General features: G+C 42.3%; 1 protein-coding gene and 1 pseudogene across 1 annotated transcript in view; both read right to left on the bottom strand.

The window, feature by feature from the left end:
• Nucleotides 1-2,873: 2,873 nt before the first annotated feature.
• Nucleotides 2,874-3,785, bottom strand: LOC132871289 (SLAM family member 9-like; annotated as a pseudogene).
• A 6,048-nt stretch (nt 3,786-9,833) lies between these two features.
• Nucleotides 9,834-20,460, bottom strand: part of LOC132871697 (uncharacterized) — a 40,762-nt gene continuing 30,135 nt past the window's right edge. The window contains exons 5-8 of the mRNA XM_060906115.1: nt 19,195-19,226; nt 18,958-19,089; nt 14,551-14,616; nt 9,834-10,330 (exon numbers count right to left, since the gene is read on the bottom strand). Of these exons, the coding sequence (XP_060762098.1) occupies nt 10,280-10,330; nt 14,551-14,616; nt 18,958-19,089; nt 19,195-19,226 (281 nt within the window). The 3' untranslated portion in view covers nt 9,834-10,279. The remainder of the gene's footprint in view (nt 10,331-14,550; nt 14,617-18,957; nt 19,090-19,194; nt 19,227-20,460) is intronic.

The following is a 20,460-nucleotide window of genomic DNA, read 5'->3' as shown; positions in this document are numbered from 1 at the left end:
AACATGCATATTTTGTCTTCAAATATTTATAATTTTCATGTTTGTTTGTTTAGCTGTTTTTTTTTTTTTCCCGGAAGAGACAGTTGCCATATCTGTGTGTCGCTTGCATGTCTCCCCAATCACATACATGAACTCTTGTGTACACCAAATGTTTAAGTTTTTATTATTTTATTTATTGCCCTCAAGACACAATTTTAAATGCTGTGCTTTTCTGAATGGCCTGGGGAATGTTCAGAATAAAAGTTCATCTTGAACATCTTGGTTTTGTGGCGGTTTTTTTTTTTTAACCTAGATTTATAGCCTTTTCAATGCAAGCTTAACTGTAATGCTTTGAAAGTAATTGATTAAAACATGGAAAGTATTTCCACATTAATCAATAGCACATTTCCAACATTATGAGCTCTTGTTGGATCAACTTGAGACCATTGGGATAATCAACCCAGAATCAAACCTGTTGGCTGAACATTATGAGATCCTGTTGGATCAACTTGATTGAATCAGGTTTAGATAACCTGACTCAGTAATGTTGGATCAACCCAAATAAGTAAGGTTACATGAACTGAAGGTAATCCTTTTAAACCAACAAAGTTGCCTAACTTAAAAATAAGAACGGCAATCATGTGGAAATACTTTCCATGACTTTCTTAAGTAAATCCAACACATTTTTTTTTTGAGTGTAGTCGGTCCTAGCTTAGTTTTTTTTTTTTTCACTCGTGACATGAATGCAGTGAAAAGCAAGCTGGGCGAGTCCTTTTGGATTTTACCAAGATGCCAGAACTTTATGCATCTACATAATAACATACTGTATTCCCAGACTGCACTATAGACTACATGTTACAGGGTGTGTGCCATTCTTTTATGCTTATGGTATTGTTAACACACATGTTCACAAGCCAAAATGATAAGATTCTGCAGTAGGCTGTCCGGCTACTGCTCGTATTCATTAGTAGGGTATCCCTGTACTCACTATACCCTGTGTATGTACATGGTACACGTGCTGTTTGGGGTGAGCCTCACTTCGATTTTTACGACAGCGGCTAGATTGGTCTGTGAAAGATGTTTTCGTTGATTTTTGCAATGGCTCTAAAGAAAATCTGTTTGAAATCCCGAGTGTTGGGAACTAAGACTACTTATCGGACTTGCAGTTACTGACTTTATATTATAGACATGCAACTCTTGCAGTCTTTGTTTATAGTTATCTCGGTATTAAGCTCTGTCTTAAGTGGCCACTGACATTCCCCCAGTTTACCTGGGTATATTCACTGTCTTGGGGCGGCACGGTGGTGTAGTGGTTAGCGCTGTTGCCTCACAGCAAGAAGGTCCGGGTTCGAGCCCCGTGGCCAGCGAGGGCCTTTCTGTGTGGAGTTTGCATGTTCTCCCCGTGTCCGCATGGGTTTCCTCCGGGTGCTCCGGTTTCCCCCACAGTCCAAAGATATGCAGGTTAGGTTAACTGGTAACACTAAATTGACCGGAGGTGTGAATGTGAGTGTGAATGGTTGTCTGTGTCTGTGTCAGCCCTGCGATGACCTGGCGACTTGTCCAGGGTGTACCCCGCCTTTCGCCCGTAGTCAGCTGGGATAGGCTCCAGCTTGCCTGCGACCCTGTAGAACAGGATAAAGTGGCTAGAGATAATGAGATGAGATATTCAGTCTTATATGTACACTGAATGTCCTGAACAGGAGCTCAGATTGCAGTTGCTAAAATAGTAATAATTTATTGATATATAAGGTGTTTTGTGGTCAGTGTACTACACTGTAGTGTGTCATGTGGTAATGCATTATATGACAATACAACTTTCATAAATATTACCATATATCAGTTGTAATTATGTTCTACGCATATACCTGCAACTCTGACAATATCATTTTCAGCGATGGATAAAATGGTTTTGAAAGTTCCTACATTTAAAACATATTTTTGATATGGTAATTTTATTTAAGAGATTGCATTTACAACATCTCCGGGCATGTAAAAACTGCAGAGCTTCCAGGAGCCTCTGGTGGCCCCCAGAACCCCAGCCTTACTGGGTTGATGCCCCCCTTCCCATTTTCCTGGTTCTGTCCTTGGTAACTGAACATTTACTTCACAATGAATGTGGGACATGAGAGTCCTTAAATAGTCAAATTCTGATTGTGGCTGTGATCAGGGACAGGTGTGTGTGTGTGTGTGTGATTAGAACTCAGGGGACTGTGAACAGTGTGGTGCATGATGGGTGTTGGAGACTGTGGTGGCCATATTTAAAGGCTGCTGTGAATTCTGGGAAGTGGAGTCTTGAGTGTAACCAGACACAGACATGACAGAAGCAGCTGACCATGTCACTGGAAGGATGTGCTGTGAAATAGCTGTGTACCAAGAAACCTGTATGTTCTGCTTTCTCATGGAAATAAAATGGAGAACTGTATAAATACAAAATGCAGAATGTTTGTTCTTCTTTCTCTTTCTGGTGCCACTTTTTTCAAGATAAAAAATGAGAAAATGATATTCTACTATAACAGAGAGAGTAGGGATGTAAAAGTTGAGTAGGTTTGATATTTAGACAGGATTTAGTAATTCACATGAGGTGCCGCTGATGGTCCACAATATTGCACTGGTGCCCCAGACTCTAAGGGGATATTAATCTGTTCCTCTGTATCTGAACTGCAGGTGAACATTAGACTGTGGGCAGCAAATTATAAACATAACTGCTGGAAAAACTCACAGGCAGCACAACACTGACTCGAATTTATTTGTTTATGTGCAGATCACAAAACTACATTTTTTAAAAGAAGAAAATATTATTAAGAAAAACACAAGTTGAAAAATATGTTCAATTCTAATTATTTAGTAAGACCACAAATATTGATTATTGAAAGCAAATTAATAAAGAATGGACATTTTTCTTACATTTAAATTTACCCCATGCAGTATGTGTGCATACTTACACCATTAGAAGGGCAACGTTTTTTCAATTCTTCCATCTTTATGGTTGTATTTTTCCAGCTGACTGGGTTGCTATGATTACAAATAATGATGCTGTTACTGACATACAGTGAGAGGGAATGGAACCCATCTACAGCCTTTTCGTTTTCCTTCATATCACATCTGTCACTGTAGCAGTGAGCGGTGACTGAGAGTTTCTGAGCTTCACAGCTGAGAGTCACATTACAGATGCCATTGCTTTGCTGGGGAGAGACATTCAGGACTGGTTTCTCCACTGGATCTGGAACACACGCACACGCGCACACACACACACACACACACACACACACACACACACACACAGTACTGTACTACTAGGTAATGCACACAATTGCTGGTTTCTCCATGCAGCAGTGCATTTATCTTAGTAAAGACAAAACTAACTGACCTCAAACATGACAACAACAGAGATATTGCTTCATTAAATCATCAGATTTTACAGAACAAAATGCAGAATTGAACAAAAGAAGGGCTTCTTATCTCAGACTGACAAGATTATTGTATCAGTACTGCAATTTTAATGACTTACCCAACACAGTTAATTGGTACTCGGCCACAATTCGGTCTTGTTCATCAGATGCCTTTGCTCCATAGAGTCCACTATCAGTCTTCTGCAAGTTCTTCAGTGTCAGACTTTGGGTTCCCTCATTCACCTCCACTCTGTTTTTATAATCTTGGTATACTTTACTTGGAGAATTTTTAAAGTATTTCACAATGTTTTTACTTTTGTTAAATACCCATGTGAAGTCATCAAACTCCTAATCTTTTGTCTGTACATCCAGTTGAACAGAACTGTTAACCAGTTTAAAAATCCAATCAGACACTGTCAGGAAAAAGCAAAAATAAACAATTTAGTTATGTTTTAATTACTTGCATTATGTTGTGTATTTTATGTCACAATTTGTTTATAAACAAACAAAATAAATACAGGATCCAAGGTAGAACAAACTGAGCATTGGCAACTCCATTTAGTTGTACATTATTTTAACATGACATGTCTCAGCATTGACAACATAAAGATACTTTTGGTGAAATTATAGACAAACTTAATTTTCTTTGGCTGCATTTAGTAGAACTACAGGGTCGTATCCCTAACTGTATACTGTACACTAAGTAGTTTAACCAAAATGTAAAGACACCAACTCTTTGTAAGAGTGTGTGAAAGCAGGGGTGCAGGAAATGGATTATTATTATTCTTATTTTTTTTTTTTTTTTGTCGTTTCAATCCAAGATTTAACGTTAAACCTTAATGCTTTAGCAACCATGGTCATCATGGCTAGTATGATCGGGGGAAAAAAAGGAAAAGATTAAAACAAATAAAATCTATAATGTCTTCACCATTAATCAGGGAGGTTACAGTGCATCTTTAGTACATCTTAAGCGTGGAAATGAATGGCTGCATGTCTTTTCTATCAAAATGCGACCACATTTACAGACTACAGCAGCTGCTATACAACAGACTTTCTTGCCTTCCAATTTTTTTATGATCTAGCCTTTAATTTCGTGATTGTTTTATGTGCACTTCTCCACATGTGTAATAGACATCCAAAGATTTATTGTCACTTCTCATGTCATAATTTATATCACAGACTAATTAATGTGTGACTTTTTTCCTGGTGTACAAGTTTTTGAGTGGCGCTACAACTGACACACACTATGTGACAATTCAACGAATTTACTGCTATAGTATAGTAATAACAGGGGTGGCACAGTGGTGCAGTGGTTAGCACTGTCACCTCACAGCAAGAAGGTTCTGGGTTCCAGCCCAGTGACTGACGGGGGCCTTTCTGTGTGGAGTTTGCATGTTCTCCCTGTGCCTGTGTGGGTTTCCTCCGGGTGCTCTGGTTTCCCCCAAAGTCCAAAGACATGCAGTTAGGTTAACTGGCTACTCTAAATTATCCATCGATCAAGCTTGGAAAGGGATGGGCTCCGCCAAGTATAAATGCCCAAGATAAACCATTAATGGACCGTTAAAATGTCATCAGTGGTGCCCCTACAATAATAATAATAATAATACATTTTATTTATAAGCGCCTTTCAAGGTACCCAAGGACACTGAACAGTAAAAAATAAAAATAAAAAGCAAAACAATAAGCCCTTACCGGCTATGGGATGAAGAAGAAGATAATAATAACAACACTAGACTGCTTCGGTTTCAAGGCAAATGGACTATTGTGGTATTTTTCTTGTGTAATTTGCACTTAAATAACATGAATTTAAAGATCCACAAATACACAAAGTCTGATCCACAAATAAATAAAAGGAGATGCATGGATATTTTTGCAATTAATAAAAAAAATAGCTCAGAAATAATTTGAAATGCACAACCATGCACACATTGTCATTTATTTATGGAATTACCTCCAATCGTGGAATTACCATTCACCTCCACTCTGTTTTTTTAAACAGTGAATGCTATACTTGGAGAATTTTTAATGTATTTCACAATGTTTTTACTTTTGTTAAATGACCATGTGAAGTCGATGAACTCATAATCTTTTGTCTGTACATCCAGTTGAACAGAACTGTTAACCAGTTTAACCCTTTGGTGACTGACCCCTTGAAAATCGTTCCTCCAGGAACGATGACGTTTCAGTTGTCAAGACAACGGAAAAACTAAAATACAAAACAGAAAGATTTTGTTGTAACTTGTTTTGTTGATAAACGTTGTAACTTTAGTTTTAGTTTTTCCGTTGTCTTGACAACTGAAACGTCATCGTTCCTGGAGGAACGATTTTCAAGGGGTCAGTCACCAAAGGGTTAAATATCTCATCAGATACTGTAGGGAAAGAGCAAAGATCAGTTACTTCGTTATGTTGTGATGACTTATTTTATGATTTTGTTTTATACCACAGGAATTGAAAGTGACCAAAATAAATATCCATCCAACAGGCAGAACGAGTCATGCATTGGCAAGTCAATGTAGCACTGTGTTATTGTTAACATGGCGTGTCTCAGCATTAACATCAATGAACATGATGATGAAATTATAGATGAGTGAATATTTATTTTGCTAAATCCAGGGTTGGACACTAAATTGGATGTCAAAAGAGTAATGATACCAAGAATGTTCGTTCAGTGCATACATTACTGTGAAAAAGCATGGGTGCGACCTGCAGTGCAAATATAGCATCTGTTATAATGGTGTAACATCCTGTTTCAGAAGTGTATCAGACTATTAAGAGTAATGAAGCTGGTAGCACTGAGACAGAAAGAATGAAAGATTAAATGCGATTACTGGAGATATAAAATATATTATGCTTTTTTTTTTCAAAACTACAGTGTCCATGGTTATTATGGCTACTATGATTTAGTAATAGTTTTACCATGGTTACAATGATAAGAAAAAGATAAAGATCAGGATAACATGTTCATAACCTCTGCATCATCAATCAATTAGGCTACACTAAATCTTTATGCTAGAGTATACCCCACCCCACCCCACCCCACGGAGCTCCCTCCGGGAGCTATATTCTTTCTGGGCTGACCTCTCCCTCAAGGTGCAGTCTTGTCTGGATGCTGAGCGTTCAATTCTTGTTTGAGCAGAGAGTCCAGGATGTCCTTGGCTTCGACCCAGCTCTGTTTCTCCGGACCATAACCCTCCCAGTCTACTAGGTACTCAATACACCCTCTTCTGCATCTCGACTCCAGTATCTTGTTTACCTGGGAGATGGGTTCTCCTTCCAGTTCCAGAGCTGGGTGTTCCTGTGTCGGTGGGTTGGATGACAAAGGACCTGGGATGGCAGGTTTCAGGCATGAGACATGAAACGTGGGGGACATTCGGCTGTGTGTGGGGAGTTCCAGTCTATATGAGACTTTGCTGATGCGTTTGATGACTTTGAACGGTCCGATGTAGCATGGTTGAAGCTTCTTACATGTGTTGGGTTCACGCAGATGTTTCGTGGAGACCCAGACCCTGTCGCCTGGGAAAAAAAGCCAGGTTCGGGCCCCTGCGCTTGTCCGTGTACTCCTTGTACTTGGCATTAACAGATTCTAAGCTTTGGTGTACCTCCTCCCATACTTCTTGGCTGCACTTGAACCAGTCCTCTACTGATTGTACCTGGGCTGGGGTGTCATCCCAGGGGAACAGGGACTGTTCGTAGCCGAGTATGCATTGAAAAGGTGTTGACTGTGTTGCTGAATGTTTAGGGAGTTTTGTGCATACTCGACCCAGGGGAGGAACTGCGCTCAATTCCCATGGTTACACATACAGAAGATTCTCAGGAAGCAGCCTACTTCCTGATTGGCTCTTTCAACTTGACCAGTAGACTGCAGCTGATAACCGGATGTGTGGCTGACTGATACTCCCAGGCGTTCCATGAAGCACGATCAGAAGCATGATGTAAACTGTGGACCCTGGTCGCTGACGATGTCTTCTGGGATGCCAAAGTACCTGAAGATATTGTGAAACATGAGTTCTGCCATTTGAGATGCTGTGGGAAGGCCTGGTAGAGGAATAAGCTTAAGTGACTTGGAGAACCTGTGGATGATTACCAGGATGGTGGTGTTACCTTGAGATGGTGGAAGATCTGTGATGAAGTCCACAGCAAGATGTGACCAGGGTCGTTGTGGCGTGGAAAGAGGGCACAGCTTTTCTGCTGGCGGTGTCCTGGGAACCTTGGCCTGTGCACACTCTGAGCATGATGTGATGAACTGGGTGATTTCCATCAGCATGTTCTCCCACCAGTACTTGTTTTTCAGCATCCGGTAGGTTGTTTGACTACATGGATGTCCAGTCGCTGGGGACATGTGAGCCCAGGTAATAAGGCGTCCTCGGAGTGACCTCGGTACATAAAGAACGCCAGGTGGAAGCTCCTCAGGTGTGGATCTGGGCTGTGCTCCTCTGATCTCTTGAGCTAGAACCTAGGTGATAGACTGGACGAAACACTTGGCATGTATAATGCGGTGATCTGAAGAATCAGGCTGTACAGTGCTAAAGTTGCAAGACAGGGCATCAACTTTGGTGTTCTTGGAACCTGGACAAAATGCTCTTGTGAAATCAAATCTGGTAAAAAATAATACCCATCTTGCTTGGTGGGGGTTCAACCTCTTAGCTTTCTTTAGGTACTCAAGAGTCTTGTGATCAGTGAGAATCGTGAATGGACATGTTGCACCCTCCAGCCAGTGTCTCCACTCCTCCAGTGGCAACTTGCTGGCGAACAGTTTTCGGTTTCCCACATCAAAATTCCTTTCTGCGGAAGTGAATGTAGCTCTCCTCATCTGGAGAGTAAATGAGGATATTGTTGATGTAAGCAATAACGAATCTGCCCAGCATGTCCCTAAGAATGTCGTTTATGAGGCACTGGAACACACTGGGTGCTGAAGCCAGGCCACATGGCATGACCCTGTACTCGAAGTGACCAGTACTGGTGCTGAATGCAGTCTTCCACTCATCTTCCTCCCTGATCTGGATCAGGTTGCAGACACTTCGTAGGTCGAGCTTGCTAAAGAGCTTGGCACAGCAAAGTTGTTCAAGAACAGCAGAGACCAGGGGCAGGGGATACAGATACTTAACCGATACCTGATTGAGTCCTCTATAGTCAATGCACGGATGAAGCCCTCCTCCTCGTTTCTTCATGAAAAATAACCCAGCAGAAGCGGGAGATCTTGAAGGATGGATGTATCCTTGTTTGAGGGCCTCTTGAATGTATTCCTCCATGGCAACATGCTCCTTCTGAGACAATGGGTAGATTCTGCCTCTAGGAGGCGACATCCCTGGCAGTAGGTCTATGGCACAGTTGTAGGGTCTGTGAGGTGGTAAACCACAGGCCTTTCCCTTGCTGAAGACCTCTTTGAGATCCAAGTAGTGCTCAGTAACATGTTCTATGGAGTCGGGCTGGGGGCTTTCCACCGAAGTGGATGAGATCTGTAACTGTGGCAGAGAGAGAGAGAGACAATGCTGAAAACAGGTGTCTGACCATTGAAGGATCTCCTCATTCCTCCACGAGATGAGTGGATCATGGAGTTGCAGCCAGGGGTACCCAAGAATGATGTCATGACAGTATGAGTGACACACAGTGAGATGAGTTCAGAACATAAGGCTCCCACCTGAAGTTGGACTGGAGCAGTGTGTGTGGAGACTATGCCGTCTCCAATGGGTCCTCCATCAATGGCACAGATGCTGAGCTTTGTAACGGTGTAGTGGGCAGGTTGAGCTTCTGAGTGGCCCAGAGGCTGATGAAGTTGCCCTCTGCCCCTGAGTCTATCAAGGCAGACAAGACGTGTGCAGAGGAAGCAAATTTTAGTAGCACTGGAACTTCGAAAGATTTAGAATTAAACTTTCTTACCGGACTCATCGTCTGAGCTGGTACTTCAGCTGGGCTAGCACAGCATGGCTGGATGGGACAGTCACAAATCAGATGGTCTGAATCTCAAAATAGTGGCCGATGAGGGCCTTTCTGTGTGGAGTTTGCATGTTCTCCCTGTGTCTGCGTGGGTTTCCTCGGGGTGCTCCGGTTTCCCCCACAGTCCAAAGACATGCAGGTTAGGCTAATTGGTGGCTCTAAATTGACCGTAGGTGTGAATGGTTGTTTGTCTCTACATATCAGCCCTGCGATGACCTGGTGACTTGTCCAGGGTGTACCTTGCCCATAGTCAGCTGGGATAGGCTCCAGCCTGCCTGTGACCCTGCACAGGATAAGTGGTCATGGATAATGGATGGAACTTTGTTTATTCTTAATAAAATCAACAGAATAAATCAACATGTCCCAACAACTCACTTTCCCAGACTTTCTTTTCAACTGTGTCGACCAAACACTCCAGTGCATGAATGCATGATTGAGAAGGAACAATATGTAACTTAGGATAATTTTTGATAAGCTGGAATACATTAACTTGCAAGACCAGCACAACACATAATTAAACAATACATAATACAGAGTGGATAATTCTTTAATTCAGAGTGCACATGATTTATCATGGTTGTGGCGAGGTCATTATGACATATAAAAAATGCAGATGCAGGAATTAGAGCAATACGCAATTCAGAAGGAAACCGGTCAGGATGACCGAACAGAAAACAACCTCTTAGTAACATCAACCTCAATTTCATTTAAAAGAAATAGCATTTAAGTAGGCCAATACAAAAACTGATTTTGTATGTGATTACACATGAAATATTCCATAATTTTCAGCTCAATCACAAAGCCACATGATGTGTTCAAGCCAAACAAATCTAATGGAACAGGTCTGAATTTGATAACAAATAAACAAGACAGCAATTAAAATGGCAATAAAGTAAGAGCAAATTTTTGTTTTCATTTCTCACAAAACATGTTTCCATCGAGCTGGGCTTCTTACACATGTTGACCAGCCTTGTTCACTACAGCATGGTTTTAGGTGGTACATCATGGATGCTTCCTGCTCCTTGATTCTAGATACAAAAAAACCCAAAACACTAATTACTGTATACTTCAACACTTTGATTTCACAGATCCATAATAAAACTGTCATTACATCAATGGTTTGCAGTTTGCAGATTTGTAAAAAACAAATAGAACAGCTCTGAGCACTGCAATTACAATCCCAAATCAGAAAAAGTTGGGATGGTATTTAGAATTTAAATAAAAAAAAAAACCCCACTGATTTCTAAATGTACTTTTTTTTTTTTTTACTTTACTTTTATTTCATCTCAGATAGTGTGAACTCAAATATATCATGTTTTGTCTGGTCATCTTCATTTCATGTGTTTATATACGTATTATATACGTATATAAACACAATATAAAAACGTATATTGCTGCATCTCAGGCCTGCAACACATTCCAAAAACAGCTGGCACAGGGAAAATTTAGGACAAGTAATGAGGCAAAACAATTAAATAAAGATGTGATTTGAAATAGGTGACGTCAACATGTGATAAATCAAATCATGTAATCATGATTTGGTACAAAATCAGCATCCAGGAAAGGACTCAATGTTGAGGAGCAAAGCTGGGCAGAGGCTCTCCAGTTTGTCAACAGATGTATGAGAGAATTATTGCAAAGTTTAAAAACAATGTTCCTCAAAAAAGTTAGGAAGGGTTTTGGATATTTCACCCTCTCCAGTGCATAATATCATTAAACGATTCAAGGAACCTGGAGGAATTTTGGTGCATAATGGGCAAGGGTGCAAGCCTAAGCTGAACACCTGCACTCTCCAATCCCTCAGATGGCACTGCATCAAGAACATACTTGCCAATCCCCTGAGAATAAAAAGTGGTAGATCAGGTTGTGCGACACCGTCACGCCCTTGTAGAGGTGGCTGGGTGCATGCCCCTTTGTCCTGAAAATTTTGAAAAATAAAATGTTGCAAAATAGTGTGTTCTCCTGAATTCTGAGCACCATATGTGAAGAAAATTGACTGAGAAATCTGACCAACATACGTCACAAGATGCATGCTTCTCACCTTGCCTCAATGTATGAATGATCTGATACCCCATTTGCCTTGAACTTGTCAGAGTGAATTTTTTTTTTCTTCAGAGTTTATTGTTCACAATCACCAGAGTGTGTTTGGTTTTTACAAATCCTGGCGTGATTTGTTGTAATATGTGACCTCATTGTCGACTGGCTAGAACCATAACTCCCTAGCCCATGCAGCTATATTTGTCACATTAGCAGCACGGGTTCTCAGGCAGTGCCACCTGATGGCTCGAAGATCACTGTTGAATGTTTGGTTTCCAACCTTGTCCTTTATGCATTGAGATGTCTCCAGAGTCCATGAATCATTTCACACTATTATATATTGTAGATTTTGAAAGACCTTCAATCTTGTATTGAGAAATGTTTTTTCTACAGAAAAGGAACTACAGAAAGGGAACATGGTGAATAAAGGGGCACCCAGGAAGTACAACTCACTCTCCATACCAGAGGCACTCGAAACTGCCAAACAGCGACTAACAGCTCTGGCCACCCGGTTGAAGAGATACACCAAGGAGGGAGAGGCCAGGAGAATAAACAAGCTGTTCTCCACTGAACCAGCCAAGGTGTACTCTCAGTGGCAGGGGAACAACAACTGGTCAGACCCACCAAGAGCTGAGGTGGAAAAATACTGGAAAGACATATGGGAAAGAAAGCTGAGTTCACACAACACCGATGCCCAATGGTTAGTGGACCTAAGAGCTGACCACAGCAACCTCCCAGAACAAGAACCAGTAACCATCTCAATGGCAGATGTCCAAGAAAGAGTGTCAAAGATGAAGAGCTGGACAGCACCAGGCCCCGATATGATCCATACGTACTGGCTGAAGAAGCTAACTGCACTCCATGAACGCCTAGCAGCACAGATGAACCAGCTGCTGAGGGATGGGACCCACCCAGAATGGCTAACCCAAGGCAGGACAGTCCTAATCATGAAGGACCCCCAGAAGGGACCCATCCCATCCAACTACCGGCCAATTACCTGTCTCTGCACAACATGGAAGGCCCTGTCAGGCATCATTGCGGCAAAAATGAGTAAACATGTGGCTCAATACATGAGCGAGGCACAGAAAGGAATTGGCAGTAACACCAGAGGAGCCAAGCACCAGCTACCGGTCGATAGAACAGTCGCCCGAGACTGTAAGAAGAGACAGACCAACCTGTGCACTGCCTGGATTGACTACAAGAAAGCCTACGACTCAATGCCACACACATGGATACTGGAATGTCTGGAACTGTATAAGATCAACAGGAACCTAAGGACCTTCATCCAGAACTCAATGGAAATGTGGAAGACAACCCTAGAGGCCAACTCAAAACCCACTGCCCAAGTCAACATCAAGTGCGGCATATACCAAGGAGATGCGCTATCACCACTGCTGTTCTGCATAGGCCTGAACCCCCTCAGTCAGATCATCACGAAGAGCGGCTACGGGTACCGATTCCGCAGTGGGGCAACAATCAGCCACCTGCTCTACATGGATGACATCAAGCTGTATGTCAGGAATGAGCGAGAAATAGACTTGCTGATCCACACCACCCGGATCTACAGCGATGACATAGGGACGTCATTCGGATTGGACAAGTGTGGCCGGATGGTCTCAAAGAGAGGCAAGATGATCCGGACTGAGGGGATTGACCTACCAGAGGGCAACATAGGTGATATCCAAGACAGCTACAAGTACCTTGGCATCCCACAGGCTAATGGAAACCATGAAGAGGCCACAAGGAAGTCAACCACAGCCAAATACCTCCAGAGAGTAAGGCAGGTCCTGAAAAGTCAGCTGAATGGTCCGAGCCATCAACATGTACACACTACCAGTCATCAGATACCCCGCTGGTATCATAAACTGGCCAAAGGAGGAGATAGAAGCCACAGATATCAAGACTAGAAAGCTCCTCACCATGCATGGAGGGTTCCACCCCAAGTCCAGCACCCTGAGACTATACACTAAGCGGAAAGAGGGAGGCCGAGGGCTAGTGAGCATCAAGACCACGGTCCAGGATGAAACATCGAAAATCCGAGAATACATCAGAAAGATGGCCCCAAAGGATGAACTGCTAAGTGAATGTCTCAGGCAGCAGAACCCTGATGAGAGTGCAGAGGAGGAGGAGGAACAGACAACCTGGAGGGACAAACCCCTACATGGCATGTACCACCGTCAGATAGAGGAAGTGGCTGATATCAAGAAATCCTACCAGTGGCTGGATAATGCAGGACTGACAGACAGCACAGAGGCACTAATCATGGCAGCACAAGAACAGGCCATAAGCACAAGAGCCATAGAGGCCAGGATCTACCAGAGTAGATCCAAGATGCAGACTGTGCAAAGAAGCCCCTGAAACAGTCCAGCACATAGTAGCAGGGTGTAAGATGCTAGCTGGATCAGCGTACATGGAGAGGCACAACCAAGTGGCTGGGATAGTATACAGGAACATCTGCAACCAGTATGGAATAGAAGTACCCAAGTCCCAATGGGCCATACCACAGAAGGTGGCTGAGAACAACAGGGCCAAGGTTCTGTGGGACTTCAGCTTCCAGACTGACAAACAGATCCTGGCTAACCAACCGGACATAGTGGTGGTGGACAAAGAGCAGAAGAGGGTGGTGGTGATAGATGTGGCGATCCCAGCTGACGCCAACATCAGGAAGAAGGAACATGAGAAACTTGAGAAGTATCAAGGGTTGAAAGAGCAGCTGGTAGAGGACCCGAGCTTGAGGATGACATGTATAGCCCCCCCCCCCCCGCCGGGGGTGAGAAGGTCATTATCTCTAGCCGCTTTGTCCTGTTCTACAGGGTCGCAGGCTAGCTGGAGCCTATCCCAGCAGACTACGGGCAAAAGGCGGGGTATACCCTGGACAAGTCGCCAGGTCATCACAGGGCTGACACATAGACACAGACAACCATTCACACTCACACCTACGGTCAGGGGCATAGCCATCATTTTAGAAGTGAGGGGGACAAATTGTTCAGAGGTCTATTGAGTGATTTATCATCCTCTCGCATTCAATTGCACCTCTCCTTAGCAGCTAAAGAACCACATAACCACAAACAGCACAGCACCAGGGAACCGACTTTAGTTCTTTAAAATGATATAAAAATCTAAAGTCAAAATCTATAAATCTATGAAGTAAAATTTATAAATAGAATTAAGAATAGTAGTAGTGATGTAGCTAGTTATATTCTCTTCTCACCTGTGACCCTGCATAATCATCCCTGTTGGCCTCTGGTCCACTGTCTCCTCTCTCACCCTGCTCTTTCTATTGTGGCAATAAAGATTAAAAAATATGTGGAAAGCAACATTTTGAAATAGAATTAGGAATACAGTAATAATAATCAGCAAATTCATGTACTTTAAACTTTAACTACCACAAAAATAAATTAAATCTTTACAAAAATAACAAAGGAACACAAATACATTTATATTCTTATTTTCTACCCAGAAGTGAGTAATCTTAGAGTAGCCAAAATAATAATGTTACTCAAGTAAGAGTATTGTTACTTTAGAATAATATTACTCAAGTAAAAGTAAAACGTATTTTGCAACAAAACAACTCTTAAGAGTACAATTTATCCAAAAAGTTACTCAAGTAAATGTCTCATCTCATCTCATTATCTCTAGCCGCTTTATCCTTCTACAGGGTCGCAGGCAAGCTGGAGCCTATCCCAGCTGACTACGGGTGAAAGGCGGGGTACACCCTGGACAAGTCGCCAGGTCATCACAGGGCTGACACATAGACACAGACAACCATTCACACACACATTCACACCTATGGTCAATTTAGAGTCACCAGTTAACCTCAAGTAAATGTAACGGAGTAAATGTAACTAGTTACTACCGCCTCTAAGTTAGCTAGCTACAGTAGCTTAACTAACTAAATTGACATCTATTTGTCATATTTTAGCGAAACATTATCTACATTCAACAGCATTACTCAACTTACATGGTTTGTTTGGAAAAAACTGTCTAAAGTCTTTAGCCTCTTAGCTGGTTTGCTGAACATACAGAAGCACTGCCCAGATCTGAATCACACCAAAGATACTCATACAATATTTTCTAAAGCGTCTCTGATCACACACGACAGCGGTGTTTGTTTGCCGCCTGAGCTCTGCCTGCTCATGATGCTTTTAGAGGCGGCTCGGAAAAACACGTTTCCACATGTTAAAAATGAACTGAGTGGTTGTAATGGCTGTAAAAAGTGCAGGGGACAGAGGGCACAAATACAGGAAGTGCGGGGGACATGTCCCCCGCGTACTCCGCGTCCGCTACGCCCATGCCTACGGTCAATTTAGAGTCACCACAGTTAACCCAACCTGCATGTCTTTGGACTGTGGGGGAAACCGGAGCACCCAGAGGAAACCCACATGGACACGGGGAAAACATGCAAACTCCACACAGAAAGGCCCTCACCGGCCACGGGGCTCGAACCCGGACCTTCTTGCTGTGAGGCGACAGCAAGAATATATGTATATATCATAGACCCCTTCTTCTTCTTCTTCTGGCTGCTCCCGATTAGGGGTCGCCACAGCGGATCTTTCATCTCCATTGCTCCCTGTCTTCCGCATCCTTCTCTACCACACCTGCCACTTTCATGTCCTCTCTCACCACATCCATGTATCTCCTCTTTGGCCTTTCTCGTTTTCGTTTGCCTGGCAGCTCCATCCTCAACATTCTCCTTCCCAAGTGCTCTGCATTTCTTCTCAGGATGTGCCCATACCATCTCAGTCTCATCTCTCTTAGCTTAATTCCCAAGCTCTCCACATGTGCTGTCCCTCTGATGTGCTCGTTCCTTATCCTGTCCAACCTTGTCACTCCCATCGCAAACCTTAACATCCTCAACTCTGCCACCTCCAACTTTGCCTCCTGTCTCTTCGTTAAGGGTGCGGTCTCCAATCCATACATCACAGCTGGTCTCACTACTCTCTTATACATCTTACTTTTCACTTTTGCTGGGACTTTCCTTTCACAAATGACTCCCGAAATCCTTCTCCAACTGCTCCACCCTGCTTGCACTCTCTTTCTCACCTCACTATCGCAGCCCCCATTTTCCTGCACAGTTGATCCCAGGTACTTGAATTCACCAACTTTCTTTATGTCTACTCCTTGCATCTTCACTGCACTCTCATCCCCATTCTCATTGATGCACATGTATTCTGTTTTGCTTCTACTCACCTTCATTCCTCTTCATTCCAATGCATACCTCCATCTCTCCAAACCCAACTCAACCTCCTTTCTACTTTCACCACATATCACAATATCATCCGCAAACATCATGTTCCATGGTCACTCTTGCCTCACTATGTCCATCAGGCTATCCATCACTATGGCAAACAAAAAAGGACTCAAAGCAGATCCTTGATTGAGTCCCACCTCCACCTTGAACCATTCAGTTGTTCCAACTGCACACCTCACTGCTGTTTCACTGTTCTCATACATGTCTTGCACCACTCTAATATACTTCTCATTCACTCCACTCTTTCTCATACAATACCATAACTCATCTCTCGGCACTCTTTCGTATACCTTCTCCAGGTCTACAAACACACAATGTAGATTTCTCTGGCCTTCTCCGTACTTCTTCATTAATATTCTTTGAGCAAAAATTGCATACGACGTGCTCTTCCTTGGCATAAACCCGTACTGCTGTTCACAGATTGCTACCTCTCTTCTCAATCTCGCCTCCAATACCCTTTCCCATAGCTTCATGGTGTGGCTCATCAATTTTATTCCTCTGTAATTACTGCAGCTCTGTACATCTCCCTTATTCTTGTATATTGGGACTAGCACACTCTTTCTCCATTCATTTGGCATTTTCTCATTTTCTAGGATCTTATTAAACAATCTCGTTAGGAACTCCACAGCCATCTCACCCAAACATCTCCAAGCCTCAATCGGGATACCATCTGGTCCAACTGCTTTCCCAGTCTTCATTCTTTTCATGGCTGTCCTCACCTCATCCTTACTAACAAACTCTGCTTCCTGAGTTGCTGTCTCCAGTGAATCTGACCTTTTCTCTCTTGGATTCTCCTCATTTAATAAATCCTCAAAGTACTCTTTCCACCTTCTTAATACACTCTCTTTGTTTGTCAGCACATTTCCATTTACATCTTTCATCACTCTTACCTGCTGTACATCCCTCGCTTCCATGTTTCTCTGCCTAGCTAGTCTGTACAGGTCTTTCTCTCCTTCTTTGGTCTCCAGTCTTTCGTACAACTCCTGGTATGCATCTGCTTTCGCTTTCACTACAACTCTTTTTGCCTTCTGTCTCATCTCTCTGTATAACCGCCTGCTTTCCTCGTCTCTCTGATCGTCCCAATTCTTCTTTGCTAGCCTCTTCTCTTTTATAATTTCCTGCACTTCTTTGTTCCACCACCATGTCTCCTTGTCTTCCTTCCTCCTTTCCAATGACCACCCTAGCACCTTCCTTGCTGCCTCTCTTACTAGTACAGCAGTAGTATTCCAATCTTCCGGCAGACTTCCATGACCACTCAATGCTCGTCTCATTTCTTCCCTGAACTCCTTCTGATGTTCAACCTCTTTTAGTTTCCACCACTTAATCTTCAGCTCCACTATTTCACGCTTCCTCTTTTTCACTTTCAAGCTCATCCTGCACATGACCACTTGATGTTGTCTAGCTACACTCTCCCCTGCCATCACTTTACAGTCTCCAATCTCCTTCGGGTTACCCCTTCTGCAGAGTATGTAGTCCACCTGTGTAGATCTTCCTCCACTCTTAAATGTCACCCTGTGCTGCTCTTTCTTCTCAAAGTATGTATTGACTATTGCCAAATTCACCCTCTTTGAAAAATCAACCACCATTTGCCCTTCCACATTTCTCTCTCTCTTACACCATATCTGTCCATCACGTCCTCATCTCCTCTGTTTCCCTTGCCAACATGTCCGTTGAAATCTGCTCCTATCAGCACGCGCTCCTCCCTTGGTATACTTTCTACCACTTCATCCATCTTTTCCCAGAAAGACTCTTTCTCTTCATTCTCACATCCAGCCTGTGGGGTGTACGCACACACAACATTGATTACCACTCCTTGAATCTCCAACTTCATGCCTATCACTCTGACACCCTCTTCACATCAATCACACTGTTGACCAACTCTCCCCTCAAAACAATACAACACCATTTCTCTTTCCATCAACTTCATAATAAAACAACTTGCATCCATCTACAATGTTCTTGGCCTTGCTTCCTTTCCACCTCATCTCCTGCACACACAAAATGTCCAACTTCCTTCTTTCCCTCATACCTACTGACTCTCTTGCTCTGCCAGTCAATGTTCCCACATTTAGTGTTCCTACCCTCAATTCTAAGCTCCTTCCCTTCCATCTTTCACGCTCTCTCCTAACATGCCTCCCCCCTGGTATGGTATTTCTCTTTTCATTCCACATGTTAGATTTGGCACAGTTTTACGCCGGATGCCCTTCCTGACGCAACCCTCTCCAATTTATCCGGGCTTGGGACTGGCACCAAGAGTATGCTTATGCACCCCCAGTGGCTGGATTATATACGTATATATATTATTTGACAGTATTAATAGAACATGACAATTTCTTTCACCTAAAATGATTGTTTGCTGGCATTTACCTTGTTGCTAGGACTTGCGGTGCTTACAGTGCTCTCATCATTACTACAAGTCTGGGCTGGCCTCATGACTGTACAGTAAATAGTACCAGGATGTTCAGGGTTCTCTGACATCTCGAGTGACTTTTTTACCCACTGCAGACATGGTTTAACAAAACTGTTAAATACACCACATACTGTGTTCTTTTCCCCAGTAATATGTAAATAATGGAAAAAAAGATTATATTATAAAAAGGTCACCTTAACTTCTTCATAAACTGTGTTACCAGAACCTAGCAAGTATAGAAATGAAATGGTTTATAATTTCAAACAAAATTCAAGATGAAACATCAGACACAATTTTAATATCACTTTACCACCAACACCTGATGATACCACAGTCACTGACTGATCCCTCATGAACACACGTCAGTGTTTAATAACCTATTTCAATGCACATTAGATTTATAACATGAATAAATGTGATATTTCACTCACATTTTGTAAAAAAGCACGTGTGTACTTTTAATAAACGACATAAAGATTGTCAGGTGACATGCCAGCTTCCTGAAGCTACAGATCTCAGAGAGTTAACACTTATAACATTAAGCCTATTTAAATATTATTTTTACTCCAGTGTGGTTTATGGAGACAACATGAACTGACCATGTTTATTTCATGTTGCTGCATACTATTTTTGTTCATTCATATTTTATTTAAAGCAACAATATGAGGTAAAACTTTCCTTTTGATCGGAAATAATGCATGTGACAAAAGAAATGAACAAAAATGTCAAAATGTAAGTTTCATTAAAAATCTTAAATAACATTTTTCTAAAATGCTTGATCATAAAATGTTCATCATAGTTTGTGATATCAAATGATATATATGATTCAGTAAATATCATCTTTGTCTCAATTTAATGAAGATTCATGAAATTCTAGCATTGTGAAAAACATCACACTGTCCCCTACTTCCAAAAAAGGAAAAAAGAATTAAAAAAAGAATAAAACCTTGTAATTAAAAAAAAAAAGTGTATGCATGGGCAGGGCCAGGGAGGGCCTTGTGGGTGCTGTAGTTACCCCTAGGATAGCTATAGCATCCTCATAGCACCCCAATACATTTCTTTGCATTTTCTTTTTTATTTTCATCTCATCTCATTCTCTCTAGCCGCTTTATCCTGTTCTACAGGGTCACAGGCAAGCTGGAGCACATGATACGTGCATGATTTCTTTTTCCTGTTGCCAGATTTAAGTGTGATGGATTTATTGTTTGAGGCAGAAATTCCAACTCCTTATAGTTCTCTATGCGATGCTCATTCATATAACATTCGGTCTATGGAGTGGAATTCTGTTGACTTATTAGGTGAGGTGTTGGTAACTGGCAGCATGGGTTTGTGGTCTCAGAATCTGATGCTGAAATGGGCACAAACCTGTCTGTTGCTTGCTGCTTGTGTGAAAGCTTTGGCTATGGCCTAACTGGGTGAAATTTTATATTCAGAGGTGTGTGTATGTAGAATGGCTTGTG

This window comes from Neoarius graeffei, chromosome 23, assembly GCF_027579695.1.
Source record: "Neoarius graeffei isolate fNeoGra1 chromosome 23, fNeoGra1.pri, whole genome shotgun sequence".
Taxonomy (NCBI): domain Eukaryota; kingdom Metazoa; phylum Chordata; class Actinopteri; order Siluriformes; family Ariidae; genus Neoarius; species Neoarius graeffei.
Note: the sequence above shows the minus strand (reverse complement) of the source record. Positions and strands in the feature narration are given on the sequence as shown.